This window comes from Drosophila nasuta, chromosome 2L (genome assembly GCF_023558535.2).
Source record: "Drosophila nasuta strain 15112-1781.00 chromosome 2L, ASM2355853v1, whole genome shotgun sequence".
Taxonomy (NCBI): domain Eukaryota; kingdom Metazoa; phylum Arthropoda; class Insecta; order Diptera; family Drosophilidae; genus Drosophila; species Drosophila nasuta.
The window spans coordinates 17216567-17233767 of NC_083455.1; the positions used below are offsets into that span (position 1 = coordinate 17216567).

The following is a 17201-nucleotide window of genomic DNA, read 5'->3' on the forward strand; positions in this document are numbered from 1 at the left end:
CACACACATACACACATGCAACACATTTGCAGCATGACATCAACAACTTTGCGGTGTTCTATCCACAAATTGTTGCACATTCTACTATCAGAAACAAGTCCTTTGGCTTTGTCGCTACTACATTTTGTTGTTGTTGTTATTGCCGCTGTGTCTTCTTCTTTTTCTCGTTCGCCTTTTAGCCAAATTTATGCAGTTTAGCCAAAAATATTTATCAAGTGTGCCAAATACGGGAATGCGTTAAAACATGCTCGTAAATTCAGTCGTAAATATCCTAAAGACTCGACTTTCTATGCAGACAAATAGCTGATGGCCCCAAAGTCAAGGGGTCAAAATGGATATGTTGAGCAACCTTTGCAAAAGTGTCAACATGTCGAATTAAAGTATAAACAATTACAAGCAAGTTGCCAATAATTTAAGCAGCATGAAAAGCTGCAAACTAGGGAGTTTCAATATTAAGAATAATAAACATTGTACTTTGGAATATACCATAAACGATAAATGGCACCATTAAAGTATTCCCTGTTGCTCACAAATTTAAATATATAGTTACTTAAATGCTCAAAACTTTTGTGTTTTTACAGATAAGAAAAACAGTATAAGATTTTCTGATACATAATTTACATTTTGTTTAAACGATAGTAGTTGAAGAATGATTGAAGCAATTTAAAATAACTTACTTTTCATGTTTTACTTAAAACTTTAAGTTTAATAAACACTTGAATCGAATATTTCGTACATATATCAACCCACAGCTGAACATAATGCAATAAATATAAAGTATAAATCAAATAAATGTAACTTGGCTTAACTAAGTGTTCGCAATGAAATGAAATGACCACAGAGAGACAGCAGTCAGTCTCCTAATGCCCTTAACCACAACGCGTTCGAGGCGCATTGGCAAATGCAATTGAATTTGATTTGATTTGAAAACGAGTGAGAGAGTAGGAGTAGTTGTTGGAGAGCCAACACAGTCAACAGCACGACAGCAATCGCCACAGCCGCAGTGGCAGCCACAAGAGTAACAGCAACAACATGTGGCACAGACGGGCAATGAGAAGTGCTTTTGCCTTTACCTTACGCATCAATGCAAATGTCAAAGCAATCATTGCATGACCATGACGTCGCCAACGACAGCAGCAGGAGGAGTGGGAGTGTTCAGGGTTGGAGTAGTTACGTCAGACACCATGTGCAATTGAATGGCGTCAACACGAGGCCCACCAAGCGAAAGCCAAGCCAAAGCTAAATCCAAAGCCAAAGCCAAATACGTAGCCATGGTCCCCCACATAAGAGAAAGCACCTAGAATCGCACCTTGAGGCACGCACAGTTACACGGAGTATGTGTGTGTATTTGTAGATATGTATATAAAGAGATTTGTTCACTCACGATTAGTTGACGCTGGCGCACACAGTTTCCGCGCCATTTGCTGTCACTTCGCCAGTTTGCACATCGTCAGGCACACGAAGATGACGTCGCCATCGACATCGACATCGCCATCGCCTCGCCATCGCCATCGACGACATCGACGTCGCCTGCCAAGTTCGCTCATGCAGCACTTGAGCAGAGTATTTTTTTTTGCTTTCTTTCGTTCTCTTTCTCTCTGTGTTTTGGGGACAACTCAGGATCTTAGTTCTTCCTTTTGCTAATGGTAACTGGAAATGGAAGCGACTGTGGCAACGACGACAACGTTGATTGCCGTTTGTTGCTGTTGCTGTCGGTCTTGTGCCCCAATCTTTTTATTGTTGTTGTTGCCACTGTTGACATTTGCGTTGGCGCCAATGTTGCCAATTCTATTTGCTTTTTTTGTTTTTTTGTTGTTCTCTCACTGCAATTTTACGTGCTGTTGGCCATGATAATCGTAATACTATTGACAATGTTGATGTTCAATTTGCCCAACTGGCCTATAAATTTTCAGCTACTTGGCCGCACGTGTCAAAAGCAGCTGCTACAATTTCGGCTCAACTGGCCCCTCGTTTATCAACTTAACTTAACTTAACCATGAGCTAAGGTCCAATGCCAATTGGCTTCCAATGGCTGCATCTACTTGAGTGCCATCCATACAACCACCAAAAAACAAAAAACGAATGCTGCTATTGTTTGTTGTCCTTCTGGAGTCAGCCAAACATCAATTGCACTTGAGCTGACTCCAACTGACCCTCCACAACTGGTGGAGGCCTGTGCCGAGCCAGAACCATTGCCAAATCATGCCAATCACACTGATTGCCCAATGCAATTTGGCTTTCGCTTTTGTCTTGCATCAGGCAATTGAATTGCCCGAAATTAGCTTCAGCATGTGGCAGCATTCAATCTACTTCCATTCAATGCGATGGCCTCAGCTAATCTTCACTTTCGGCGAGACATTTTTCAATGGGTAATGCATCTAAGTGACACTAATGAGAATTGCTTTAATTGATTTCTTTAAATTTGTCAACATTATTTTAAATTATCTTTTTGAGTGATATATTTACAGTTTACATAGTAGTTAAAGTCATCCAGAACCTGAAAAATTAAAGTTCATTAAAAGTTATAAAAGTATTTTAATGAGTTTAGTTTTAGTTTCATACTTCTAACGATATCTTTTTTTTTTTTCCTTGTTAATCGCTTCATTTATTTATATTTAATTAAATTTAAAGCTTAAGCTTAAGGCTTTTGCAGCTGGCGCTATAGAAATAACAAATGTTAATTGAAAATATATCCAACTATTATAAATTAACAAATGAACTTAAAACGTATAATATTTATTTTTTTTACCTACATTTCTCATAGCAAACGTTTCTCTCTCACTCAACGTCACTAAGGTAAGCGATTGCAAACAATACCAACTATTTCTTAAAGCTACTCTGCTTCATTGTTCCCAACCCGCAATTGCCTTTTGTTTTTCGTGAAAATCTGCTCAGCGGTTACAGGGTATTTCATACTCCCAGCACGAACACTTTTCGTTGTCTCACTTTTCGAGATGAGGGAGCTAAGGAAGTGGAATTGCCAAGTTGCACAATTGCGCGCAAATAATTGAAGTTAGCTTCGCTGTTGTTGCTGCTGCTGCTGTTGTCGTGGTCTTTGTTGTTCTTGCCGCTTTGTGGTTGTCCTCGACGGCATGTGGCTTTAGATTGTAGTCTAAAAGTGTGTGTGTGTGTGTGTGTGTGTGTGTGTGTGCGCAGTTCTCTGGAGTACTAAAGCACTAGTTGGTCTGGCCAAAAGCACTTCGACTGGGACTTATTGTTGCTGCGGTCTGTGGGCGCTTGGTTCTAAAACTTGATTGATTTCGAGTGCGCTTTAAATTCACATTGCAAAGCGCCTTAATGCAGAGAGAATAGCAGAATTATTTTGAAATGTGTGTACTTATAAATGAAGAGCTCGCAATTGTCTATTACCTCGAATGTAATTCCCACATTTCTTAGCATATTGGAGTCGACTCGACTCTACTCGACTTGCTGGTCGAAGCATGATAATATCTACAACGCCACACTTCGCTTCAATTATATACCAACTAAGACATTTAAAAGAGGCCTGGGCGTAGCCACGCCCACACACACAGACAGACACACACAGAGTGTGTAAGTGCAAAAGTTTTGCTATTATTAAGAGCATCGCCTCATTGTTGGTTTTGTTGGACCCCACGGACTGCCCTCTACTCAGCTACATGCTAATGCTACGTGTCGACACACACACACACACACACACCCACTCACAAGCCCACACATATACTCTATAACATATAGAACCACACAATAAAGCAAAATATATGTTGCACAACTTTGTTCATATTTTTAGTGTCAGGAGTACAATAATTACGTTCATTGACTTTGCTAAGTAGCCAACTTTGTGTTAATGTCATTTAGTTGTGAAAGCGAGCGACAGTGTGGCCAGACTTTCGGCATATTTTCTGCATATTTACATAATTGAATGTGCGCCTCAAAAATGTCCTCCTCATATTATATGCACAAGTATTAATAAAGTCGTAATAAAGTTGTTTAGACAATTTCTTTGGTTTTAGAATGTCGAATTAAATTAAAGTATTTTGGGTGCAATAAAATAATTTGAAATATGTATAATAATATGATTACTTAACATACATAATAATTTTGTTATTTAAAGAGAAGTTTATTTCCTTAATTGGCATTAAATTTGTTCACTTAAAATAGAGCTACTTTATATTTAGGTTCTCAAGGAAGAGCACTTCCTCACCGACATTAAAAATATTTAAAGTCTGCTAGTCATTATTTCTATAGAATAACTTGCTAATTGGCAACACATTCATTCAGCAGCAGTCTCTTTTAATTGCCCTTTACAATATATATGAAAATGCTGGATATTTGCTAACAATTTAATTGGCTAGAATTGTGAAATCGCTAATATCGTCTATTCTCTCTGCCTTTTTGCTTTTCTCCACTCATTCATTCATTAAATTAAAAACAAAAGTCCTTAAAGTATCTTTTACGCACTTGCATGCATTCATGACGCTCGCTAACAATTGAATTAGTAGAAATTATGAAACAACTACATGCTATCTATTTCGCTTCCTCTGGCTTTTTATAGCTGCACGTAATAATTGTTTCCAATGCGTCACACAAACAATTACAAAAGCAAACAAAAGTGCAAACAAATAAGGAACAAAAAAAAGGAGAGTCAAAACAAGGCAACAATTGCACGCACGCTCTATTGATTTTGTTCGTTATTTCTGCATTGCTAATACGCCATGTGGTACGTTTATTTTATTATTTAATGGGAAAACATCGATTTTTTTTTGTTCTGCTATTGTAGGCGGTCAGCCACTGTGGCCAATGTCAATATCAAAGGCAAAGCCATTGGGGAGAAGCCCTACAAAAAAAGAAATGTACCAATGCCTGCAAATTGTTTAGATTCTAGAATAAATGCAACACTAGACCTGTGTTCGCGAGCTAATTGAATTTGCTGAGCTCGTGCAATGCCAGGTATAAATGACGGATTGCCGTTGACCGCTAATTGAAAACGACGCGAACAACGCAACGCGGCGTAGTTCAAATTTTTCTTAGAAAACCAAAAAACTAAAACTGAAAAACAAGAGAAAAAGTTCGGCGAGCGCGAAGCGTTTTTTTTAATTTAACGGAATATTTTTAAACGAAATTTTTGAAAACAATTTAAAGACAAAGACAAAAAGAATTCGATTGCAACATGGTGGTCAACTTTAAGGTGTTTAAAAAATGTTCGCCGAACAACATGATCACGCTGTACATGAATCGGCGTGAATTTGTGGATTCGGTGACTCAAGTGGAGCCTATTGGTAGGTGCTCTTGAATGTGGAGTATGGATTGAAAAGTTGTATGGGGAGTTGGGAAAGAAGGAGTTTAGAGTAGTGAAAAAATACCCTGAGAATTGTTATTGATAGATGGAAATTATTAGGAATTTAATCGTTAAATTGAGGAAGGAAACATCTCAATGACTAAAAGGAAAGAAAATTAAAGTATAAAAAAAAGTAATACTTAAAGTAATAACTTTGATTGGTACAAATAATTCTGAAGTTAATCATTAACTTGAAGAAAGAAAGAAAATTGAATGAAAATTATCTTATTGAAAAAAGTAATATTAAAAGTTGTATATGCAAAAAGCTTTAAGTATCTGAATATTTCATAATTTAGTTTGTTTTGAACCCAATTATCAATGCGATTAATTTATTTTGTGCAAGTGAACAGAATATTAGTTAGTAAGTATTTTGTAATAAAGCTGTTCTAAGGTAATCTAGCAAACTTAATTATCAAACAGAAAAAATTCTTTTATGCAAATAAATTGCGACAGTAATTGAAAAGAAAGTACAAAGCAACATTACTCTTGTCTGAACATTGAGATTACTATATTAGAAATCATTAGCTAATCATTACTGCCGAAGCAAATCAAAATCGCTGCTAACAACGATATGGAGTAGATTAAGGAACTCTGTGCGACTTGGTTAATCGGCTCATGCAGCAGGGCTTTAATTAAATTAGGGCTTAATTTATGCAGAGCAATACACAGAGAGAGTACGAGGCAGTTACAACAGCCACAAAGCTGCTTATTAGTTACGTGTTAATTGGCCAAGTGTGGAATATGGCCAAGACACGTGTCTTGGCCACTGGACACTGCAATTGGGATTGCGGCATAGCCACCGAATGGGATAGTTGGGTCCAATTAATTTTGCGGGCTATTTGCAGATGGTATCATTGTGCTGGACGATGAATACGTGCGGCAGAACCGCAAGATTTTCGTGCAACTCGTGTGCAACTTTCGATATGGCCGCGAGGATGACGAAATGATTGGACTGCGCTTCCAGAAGGAGCTGACGCTCGCCTCGCAACAGGTTTGTCCGCCCGTCAAGCAGGACATTCAGCTGACGAAAATGCAGGAACGTTTGCTGAAGAAACTCGGCTCGAACGCTTTCCCATTTGTGATGCAAATGCCAACGAGCTCGCCCGCTTCGGTGGTGTTGCAGCAGAAGGCCAGCGATGAGAGTCAGCCATGCGGTGTGCAATACTTTGTGAAAATCTTCACCGGCGACAGCGATTGCGATCGTTCGCATCGTCGCAGCACCATCAACTTGGGCATACGCAAAGTACAGTATGCACCCACTAAGCAGGGCTTGCAGCCATGCACAGTGGTGCGCAAGGACTTCTTGTTGTCGCCCGGCGAACTCGAGCTGGAGGTGACACTCGATAAGCAGCTGTATCATCATGGCGAGAAGATATCAGTCAACATTTGTGTGCGCAACAACTCGAACAAGGTGGTGAAGAAGATCAAGGCAATGGTGCAGCAGGGCGTCGATGTGGTGCTCTTCCAGAATGGACAATTTCGCAATACGATTGCTTTCATGGAAACGAGCGAGGGTTGCCCCTTGAACCCAGGCTCCAGTCTGCAGAAGGTAATGTACTTGGTGCCCACATTGGTGGCCAACTGTGATCGTGCAGGCATCGCTGTGGAGGGTGACATTAAGCGCAAGGAGACAGCATTGGCTTCCACAACACTGTAAGTTTGCTTGAGACTCAAAAGATTCTGAATAGTATTTAATACTGATGAATATTTCGCAGTATTGCCAGTCAGGATGCTCGCGATGCCTTTGGCATTATTGTTTCGTACGCGGTGAAGGTGAAACTCTTTTTGGGCGCTTTGGGCGGCGAATTGTGCGCCGAGTTGCCCTTCATACTCATGCATCCCAAGGTGAGTTTGCACACTTCGTTAACATTGCAACTAGTTTAAACATTATTCTATTTGCAGCCCAGCCGCAAGGCTCAACTGGAGGCTGAGGGTTCCGTGGAAGCTTAAGCAATTTGTTTACCTCAATACAGAGTGCATAATAATATATACATATTATATATATTTATACGAAACAAATCTTAATCAAAGTGTTTACAAAACAGAAACAAGAAACCAAAGCTGATGTTGCTGAATTGTTCTGAACTGCAGTCGTCGTACTTTTCTTATAACAAATCTATTTTCAAACTATATTAAATTATGTGTGTATGTGTATTATAAACGCTAAACAATTTATCTAAAATTAAAAAAAAAAAGACAACGCTATCATGGGAATCATTTTGCTTTGAAATAATTATGAAGTTGCCGCAAATCAGACTCTATAAGCTGTATTCATTAATGCAACTAGCAGCACCACAAGATTCGATCTACGGCCCAAGATTATGCATTTATTCAAGTGCATTTGTGGCAACCGAATGTTGCATGTTGCATTTAATATGCCCCACCACATGGGGCAGGCAAAATCAATATGTTATATGCTAATCGCAACGTTTACTTTTGTGGCTTACTAATTTCAATTAATTCCATGCCCAGAGCAAATAGCTTCAGTGTCTGGCAGAATTAATATTCGTGCTAGGCAACAGCATAACGCATTACGTATACGTAATGAACTGCATAACTGGGCGTATTGTTTAAATGTGGCCGAAACATTCTTCAATTTAATTTGAATATTCTCTAACGCCAGCAAACATTATATCTCCTCGATGGATAGTAATTAATAATGAAGCTTCGATTTGAAGAGGAATTTAAATCGAATAGTCAATCAACATATTCAACACTAATTAATTTCTTGATAAACTGCTGTAAAGTACTTAAAGTTTTCGTCGTAATTATAATTAGCCATGTTTATGTTTCTTATAAACGCCAAACACCTGACGTTTATCAGTTAAGATTATGGTTATCTTTGTCAGACGCCCTCACGAACTGCAAACGATTATCTACGTGGAAACAGTAGTTAAGGCACAAGGAAAAAATTATTAGTCCCACTTATATTATACGATTTAGCCAGACGAAGAATGCAAGTGTATTTGAGATAAAGTTTGAATAGTTAATATTCGATTATTAACAGTGAAGAAATTATTATCAGTTTATTGGCATTGTGACATGCACTGCAATCATTGATAAAGTTATTTATAAATTAAAATGACCATGCTGGTCATACTTACTGAATGACAGATGATTTTCTAGACTGTGATAAATATGTAAAATTCACATTCATCTTAATCAAAAATAAAATTGATCTAATCTAATTAACTTTGATTATCTTAATTAAAATAATTCTTCAAACTTACAATTTGCCAACTAACTCTTCTTTAATAAAAACAAATACTGACGCTTTACTTCTTCCATAATTCAGCATTGAATAGTAAATACTTTTGCTAAATCATTCTTTAATTACCAGTTGAAACTGAATGCATTGTTTCTATGTACTTTTCAATGCCCAATAATCACTTTAAAGTGATAAGCTAGTTAAACCCTAGAATGCTATCAGCATACTCTAGCTGTATTGAGTGCATTGTGCATATATGTATACAAATGTATATGGGTTAGTGAAACGAAGCTATATAGCTTTTGATAACCATGCAATATTGATAATTATGTATACGACCAGTTGGGCGTTCCAAATGATTGAGAAGAAAAAACAAAGCAAAACAAAGCAAAAGGGAAAAATCGCTTGGCGATTAAGCAACGATTATCGCATTGGAAAAGAATAAAATCCGCAGCGATTAAGGCATAATGGGTTAGTTACAGTCTAGAACAGTCAACGGAACGGTCGCAAAATGTGCTGCGATTGCTGTGGAGTGACCCAGCAGAAGGTCTGGGTCTTTGGCATTGGTACGATTTTCGCAATATCCGGACTTTTGTTCGTCATCTGGTGGCCCGGTTTCATAGACAACATGATAATGGAGGTGTGTATTTAAATTTTATATTCATTTTTGATTATGAAATACTGTGATTATTACTGATGCAGAGTTTGCCGTTGACGCCCACTTCGAAAACCTATGACAAATGGGTTGAGTTACCAATACCCGTGTATATGCGAATGTATCTCTGGAACTGGACAAATGCTGAAGATGTCAAACTGAATGGTGCTAAGCCCAATTTCAAGCAGTGTGGACCATATGTCTACAGAGAGGAACGTACGAAAATGGATCTCGAGTTTAATGAGAATAAAACTGTGACTTTTAAGCAACGTCGCACTTGGTACTGGGAGGAAGAACTCTCGGGTGGCAAACAAGACGATATGCTAACGCTGCCACATCTGCCCTCGATTGTAAGTAATTTAATACTTTTGATATACCACAGGATAGTTGGGTATTATAACTTCGAGCCCCAACAACCGAGACGACAAAGTTATGTCTGTCTGTCCATCTGTCCGTCTGGCTGTCTGTCAGTCCGTATAAAACACTGGATCTGAGAGACTATAAAATATAGAAATATTTTTTCAAAATCATTTATATTTTCTACCTCGCTATTTTATTTTTAGTATTTTTGGTATATTCAATTGGTATATTTATAGAAAAATACCGCACTGTTTTCTTTTTATTGAAAATAATAATATACCAAATGAATATACCAAAAATGTACTAAAATATACCGAAGAAAAAATAAAAGGTATTACAAAGTCTAGCACTCTCGACGGTAGCTTTCTTAGTTGTTATAATTAATATTAAGCAATTCACTTTCTTTTAGGCCGCCTCAATTAGCATGCGCAACAGTCCCAAGTTGATCAAGATGTTTTTCAACGCAGCTCTGAACGACAATGGCGGTGCACTCTATGTTACACATACGGCCAATGAATGGCTCTTCGAGGGCTTCTACGATGAGTTTCTGCACTATGCCATGAGCTTGAATAATCCGCTTGCACCGCCCATTGAAACGGACCAATTCGCTTGGTTTCTCAATCGCAATGAATCGAAGGAATTTGAAGGCGTATTCACCATACATTCGGGGGTGGGAGATCTTAAGGAAATGGGTGAAATTAAGTTCTGGAATGGTAAAAATCATACGGGCTTTTATGATGGCGAATGTGGCCGCCTTAATGGCAGCACCTCGGATCTGTTTGTGCCGAATGAGCCAAAGGAGAAGCCATTGACCATTTATATCACCGACACCTGTCGCATTATCAATTTGGAATTTACGGGCCAGAGCTATGAGATTGAGGGCATACAGGGATGGAAATATGAGATTACACCGCATACCTTTGACAATGGGCAGCGCAACGGGGACATGAAGTGTTATTGCTCTGCAGAGAAACAAGCGGCCAACAATTGCCCCGCCTCGGGTGCCACAGACCTTGGACCCTGTGCCGATGATGTGCCAATGTATTTGTCGGCCGACCATTTCATGTATGCTGATGAGAGTTATGCCAACACAATCACTGGCACCGAGCCCAACTATGAACGTGACAATTTCTTCATCATCATGGAACGGAAATTGGGCGTGCCGCTGCAAGTGAATGCCGCCGTTATGATCTCATTGTTCATCGAGGAGGATACGGACATTGAGTGAGTTAATGTCACACTTTAAAGCAAACAAACTCAGTCATAAGCAATTTTCTTCTCTTGATACTTGCAGCATACTGAAAGGATTGCCCACCTTTTATGCTCCGCTTTTTTCGTCCACAAGTCAAGCTGTCATCAACAAGGAGCTGGCCTCCGAGCTAAAGGTCCGTTTGACTACTTCTACTTCTATGTTTGCAGTCTATTTATTAGATTTATACACCTTCTTTTTATAGCTTGCACTGAATCTGCCTGCAATTGGCCGTTGGACTGGAGTGGGATTCCTTTGCGTGGGCTGCATCCTCATCATTGTGGGCATTGTGCTCACAATCAAGCGAAAATGGCGTGGCCAGGCGGCAGCTGATAGAGCGGCGCTTATCAACAAGGACTTGGGTTCGACAAGCAACACTCCAGATTAAAGCTATCAGTAAGATAGTTGGTATTCATATTAGAGACTATTCTAGTGGAATACTTTTCATATTGTGATTATTATGTTTTTTTTGTCGTTGATTTAAAATAAATATAACTAAATTTAGTATTCTAATGTGGCATTTTAATTTAACTTTAAAGTGATTGTCTCCTATTTAAGTATTTCCTTTTTAAACTAACAATTTGGAGTGTACCTAAACTTGCAGTGGTGTAACACAATTGTGAATCTGTGATCTATTTTAATATAATTTTTGACATATTGATAGAAGTAAATTAATCTAGAGCAAGAAGAAGCAATGATATCCACATTATTATATTCATGTGTGTATTACGTATATATGTTAAATTGTTATGTAGATAGTTAAATAGACAGCTAGTTAAAAAGCCTAAAAGTATTAAGTTGTATGGATCTCTCTCTATGTTTTCTTATTGTATATATTGTTTAACTTATAATTAGTTGAGGCTGCCTTGTTGTTAATAGCAGCATACTAATTTAATCATGAATAAATTCACTTAACATAAAAGAAAAGAAATCATATGCACAACAGAAAGACACATTTCCTGTTAGCTCCTAAATGTATGCAATACTGAATTGCACCTTCACAAGACCTTGAAATGTGTTTATATTTATGTACTATAAATAGTTCCACTTTAACAATTTTAATACGGCTACATTTACACATTTACTACCCTACTTATTAGCTTAAACTTTGAAGTACCTACGATCATGGGGGGTATTTGCCTTTGTATAGAGTTATATACATACTATATTATATACAGAAGTACACAATACAAATTTATAATTTGGAAGACGACAAATAAATGCTGGATATGGTGTAAATAAAATGATGTATAATCAACAAATCAAATGTGTTTTAAATCAATTTCTTTTCTCATTTTTCATTTTTTAGTTGCTTTATTAATCCATATCTCTTTGTTTACAAAATGCACGGTCTTATCCGTCTCAAGGTTATTGCAGATAATGTGCAGTAACATACATAAAATGAACGAGATTAAGAATAATAATGGGTGATTTTCCAAACTGCGCATTGACCCCTTACTTTAACCGATATCAAGTAAATGGGAAATCACATCAGTCTGCCATTTAATTGATTCTTAACATGAAACTAAAATTCTGACCAATATTTCAACTATTAATAAAACTACCGCAACTAATCTAATCAATCAACAACTATAATTGCTTATTATTTTTGCATTTGACTATCAACGTAAAAGCGATTAACCCATTGTCAATCGAAATAAAAGTGCTAGAATTATAATCTTATCATATGTGTTTGCAATGTTTAAAGATCTCAATCTCTGTATAAAATAAGGCCCACGGCTCAGTTGAGCCAACAGTCGCCATTGTGCTGGCAAAATGTGTTGTAATTGCTGCAGTGTGCGCCAACAAAAAATCTGGGTCTTTGGCCTAGCCGGTCTACTATTAACACTCGGTATAGTGCTGCTCTCCGCCTGGCCGAGCATCTTTCGGCAATGGATGCAGAGTATTTTGCCACTGGCACCCAATTCGTTTATGTACAAAAATTGGATAACCACACCAACGCCAATCTACACTAGTTTCTATTTGTTTAACTGGACGAATCCGGGCGATTTAAACAATCCGAGTGTGAAACCGAATTTCGAACAAATGGGTCCATATACGTTCAGTGATTATAAAGTGAAAGAGGATTTGGTGTGGCAGCGACCAAATGTTACCTATTATGGTACGCGAACATTTCACTTTTTACCCGAGCTGTCGCAGGGTAAATTAGACGATGTCATCATTACGCCAGCTTTTGCCACTCTGGTGAGTAAGAAGTGAATAAGCGAAAATAAACAAGTGAGAAAGGTGCAGTCGAGTGAGCTCGAATATGAGATACCAATTTTACCAATTTTGAATAAAAGCGAAGCAGTGCGGTATTATTCCTAAAGTATACAAAATTATAATACCATAAAAATACTGAAAATATACCGATGGCTATTTTGGGTATATAACGTAAAAAATATACAGCTACGCATTTTAAATAAAAGCAAATTATTTAGGTATTATTTTTTAAATATAACACATTTTAATACCGAAAATATATAATACTAAACCGAATTATATTTTTGGTACACCGCATCCCATTTTGAATAAAAGCAAAACAATGCGATATTATTCTTAAAATTTTCCAAATTAGTATACCGAAAAAATACCTAATTATACCCAAAGCTATTTTCGGAACATCAAGTACAAAATATACCAGATTGTTAGCCAAAGCAACTAAGACCCCACTGCAAATAGGCATCTTTCACCATATGAAAGTATTTCTTGAAAAAATTTGACAACTTTTATCCGATCGCAACCACTGCAGTACCAAAAATCGCAACTCTTTCTTCAAAAGCTAAACTTATTAAGAATATACAGTAGATTCCGGTTAAAGCGACTTTAAAGGGGCCGACGATTGTACGTCCTTATATCCGGAAGAAGCACTAATCGAAAGGACCAAAACAAATTTTTGTTTTTTTTTTATGGTTGCCATGTTCGTAATAGGGTTTTAAGATAAAACAAATTAATTTTTAAACAAGACCAAAAAAAATTTATAAATTTCATTTAATATCATCTTTTTTCCATAATAAATCGTATACCTGCATGTTCCTTAGCATAAGCTAAGGCTTCAGCTAAAACTAACAGAGAGTAGTGAGAATATAAGGACCTTCCTGTTGCTCCTACGAACACAAGCAAGAGTGCCGATCACTGTTAAATACATATATTTCTAACAGCGTCGTTTGATGCTTAAGTTTTTTGGCATTATTTCGCTGAGGCTCTTTCATATAAGTTTGTATGGGGACCAACCAAGCCATCGAGTTTTCGTCGTAATAACCGGTCGGAGACTATAAGCGGAGTCGTTATAACCGGATTCTATTGTATATTCTTTATGGGATCGGAGGTGACTCATTCTGCCTTTAAAATACATTTCCTATGGGTAGCGGGTATAAAGAAAAGTAAAATCGACAATCACAAAATCAACTGCTATTCTTTTGCAGACCGCTGCTCGTTATGTGCGCCAATACCGTCGGCCGTTTCGCAAGATTATTAATTTTATGCTAAATCGCGAGGGAGGTAGCACTTATATGAAGCACACGGCCGGCGAATGGATGTTCGATGGCTTCTACGATACGTTGTTTGAGTTTGCGCACAAATTACATTCACCTTTGATACCGCTGCCGAGCGATCATTTTGGCTGGTTCTATCAGCGCAACAACTCGAAGACCGCTGAGGGTAATTTCACAATACACACAGGACACGGAGATCTGCATCAGATGGGCGAGCTGCAGATGTGGAATGGCAGCGCACACACAGGTTACTACAGCGGCGAGTGTGGCAAAGTCAATGGCAGCACTGGCGAGTTGTGGGCACAACAGCGGCGATATGATGAAACGATTTCCATATTTCTGTCCGATGCATCACGTTTTATCAATATGTTCGCCGTGTCGAATGTGACGATGCATGGCATCGATGCCTGGCGGTATGAGACGACCGAGCTAAGCTTTGACAACGGTCAACTGAGTCCAGATACCAAATGTTTTTGTGTCGCGAATCGTCCGTGTCCTCAGAATGGTGTACTCGATTTTTTCGCCAGCTGCCTATCATGGTCCCATTTACATGTCACATCCGCATTTCTACATGACCGACGCTTCCTATAGAGAGAATACAACTGGCCTGCGGCCGGATGCCGTCGAGCATGGCATGCATGTGATAATGGAACCAACTCTCGCCGTACCCATGAGTCTCAAAGGACAAGTTATGCTCAGTGTGCTGGTTAATCGAGACGAGGAAATCGAGTGAGTTGTCAATACTTGGCTTTGCTGGCATTTCTTATTAACTCTACAAACTCTTTTCATAGCTTGCTTAAGCATGTTGCTTTCGATCATTATGCGCCACTTTTTTGTAATACAAATCAAAGCCGAGTTGGATGATCGTTTGCTCAGTTTGCTAAAGGTCAGTTACAGACAATTCTATCAAGTGCAAGTTTAATTTTATTACTTGTTTACAGCTCGCATTGAATGCGGTGCGAATTGGGCAATTTGTTGGTCTTGGTTTGCTTTTAATTGCCCTTGCAATGCTAATTGTGGGCGTGATCGTGACCAAGAAACATAAATGGCATAATGAATGGCGAATGACAACAAGCGATAAAGTGAGTGTATTGCCAGAAGTGAGAGAGAGTAGTAATACCCCCAGCAATCAATGATTGAACGTCAAGTGTTGTGCCATTGATAACGTAAATGTTATTGTTATATTTTTGGAAGTTTAGTTTATCTGAAGTGCGCGGCCATAAAGTAGCAAATTCCTTTGACACCGTGACGCAAAGTATAGAACATTGTTGTTGTGTGGTTTGGCGTGCTGCTGCTATTTGCTGTTGGCTGGATTATCCAATTTGGGCTGCAGGTGTTGCGGTTTGCCCGCAGCTGCGCTCTCGTCTAGTATTACACAAAATTATGGCCTCTCAGATATGCTAAATTTATTAATATGTTAATAATTGTTATTGTTCCTTTTTTGCTCTTTTGTTGTGCCTGTTTGTGTGTGCAACACAACAACAACATCAACAACAACAAAAACCTTGAGCACGTAAGCTGCATACTTTACGGCGTACGAACTCTTTCACCTACACACACACACACCCGCACACACACTCACCCAGCTAACCAAATTGCTAACTGGAAATTTGAAAAATGCCAACAGAATATTATAAGCGGCTAATTTATATGCGACTGGCACGCAAACTTACGTTTTGCACACACATTGTTGTCGAAGAACCGAGCCGCAGCAGCAGCAGGACCTTTGCTGTGCCAGCCGGGAAGGACGCGCAGGATGTGGGTGGACGATGGGGACCCACAAAAGTTAAACAATGTATGAAAATATGAAAATTATATGCCAGCAAGTATGTGTTGGCCATAACTTTAATAAATACACATAAGTTATGATTAAGCGTCAACCAAGCAGCTCGCATTTCGCTCTCAATATATTTCAAGCTACTTTTGACAAGGACTTAAGGTCTCACAATAAATTTAAGTTTATTGCAACTTGCAAATAGAGAAGAGATTACAAAAAACTAAGCATTGCTATCAACTAAATTAGTTTAAATAGACAAATAAATATAAGCCACAAGAAATTGAACTAAAGCATTTTATATTTTATATTCAATTCGAGCAATTCTGCATTATTTTTTATTTTTATAATTCTCATTTGCTAGCATCGATAAAAACAAAAGGATGATTTTTCTAGTTAAAGTTTATTTTGATAGAAAAATGTTTGCATACCCATATTTCTGCATTTGAATGCATATTTGATAGTCAAATATATTTTAATGTGAAAACAGAGCACATATTGTTGTGGCAAATGCCTTGACAAATACGCATACTATACGCAAAAATGATTTACATTCATTCATTTTGCAGGCTCACATATATTTTTGGTATTTTTAATCGAGAATAATTTACTGGTGACTGTATCCAATTTAAATATGTTTTGTTTTTCCTTTTTTTTTTGCGACCAAGCTTTCATTTTCAGATTAAAATTTATTTACACTTTTTGGGCGAACTATTTAAGACAGCATTTGATTTATGGACCAAACCAATGCCATTTTATTAAATTCCGTGCCATGTAGACCACGCATAATAAATACATGTAATGTAAAGTGCGCTAAGCCGTAGTTTAAAATGAATGCAAATAAAATTATTACCAAAATTGCTGACACATACAAATGTCGAAATAAAAACGGACTGCAAGATTTACGCCTTTACTTTCGATTTACTTTTTGTGTGCCCATTAAATTTGTAGTGTAAAGTACATTAATTGTATTATATGAATTACAAGATATGTATTTAATATTTAAATAAACTTGACTTTCTCTATTTGTCACCCCAAAATTTTTGACTATTTGGAAGTCTATATTTTAATTTTATGGTACTTATTATTTGCTTAATTCGTGTACATCTCTTAACTAAATAAATTCCCCAAAATGTTTGGTTGT

At 37.7% G+C, this 17201-nt stretch overlaps 3 protein-coding genes across 3 annotated transcripts; all 3 read left to right on the forward strand.

Moving 5' to 3' along the window:
• The first annotated feature begins 4962 nt into the window (after positions 1 to 4962).
• LOC132795652 (phosrestin-2) lies at positions 4963 to 7531 on the forward strand. The gene is made up of 4 exons (XM_060806513.1): positions 4963 to 5258; positions 6163 to 6970; positions 7033 to 7162; positions 7220 to 7531. The coding sequence occupies exons 1-4, from the start codon at positions 5150 to 5152 to the stop codon at positions 7265 to 7267; spliced, it is 1095 nt and encodes a 364-aa protein (XP_060662496.1). The 5' UTR covers positions 4963 to 5149; the 3' UTR covers positions 7268 to 7531.
• Positions 7532 to 8992: 1461 nt separating this feature from the next.
• Positions 8993 to 11296, forward strand: LOC132795643 (protein croquemort). The gene is made up of 5 exons (XM_060806504.1): positions 8993 to 9165; positions 9228 to 9530; positions 9950 to 10764; positions 10835 to 10925; positions 10995 to 11296. Exons 1-5 carry the CDS (start codon positions 9037 to 9039, stop codon positions 11175 to 11177), a joined length of 1521 nt encoding a protein of 506 aa, XP_060662487.1. The 5' UTR covers positions 8993 to 9036; the 3' UTR covers positions 11178 to 11296.
• A 1259-nt stretch (positions 11297 to 12555) lies between these two features.
• LOC132798856 (protein croquemort) lies at positions 12556 to 16981 on the forward strand. The gene is given in 6 exon segments (XM_060810849.1): positions 12556 to 12994; positions 14215 to 14799; positions 14801 to 15012; positions 15075 to 15114; positions 15116 to 15169; positions 15225 to 16981. Coding segments are annotated over 6 exon segments (1515 nt in total). The 5' UTR covers positions 12556 to 12565; the 3' UTR covers positions 15420 to 16981.
• Positions 16982 to 17201: the final 220 nt, after the last annotated feature.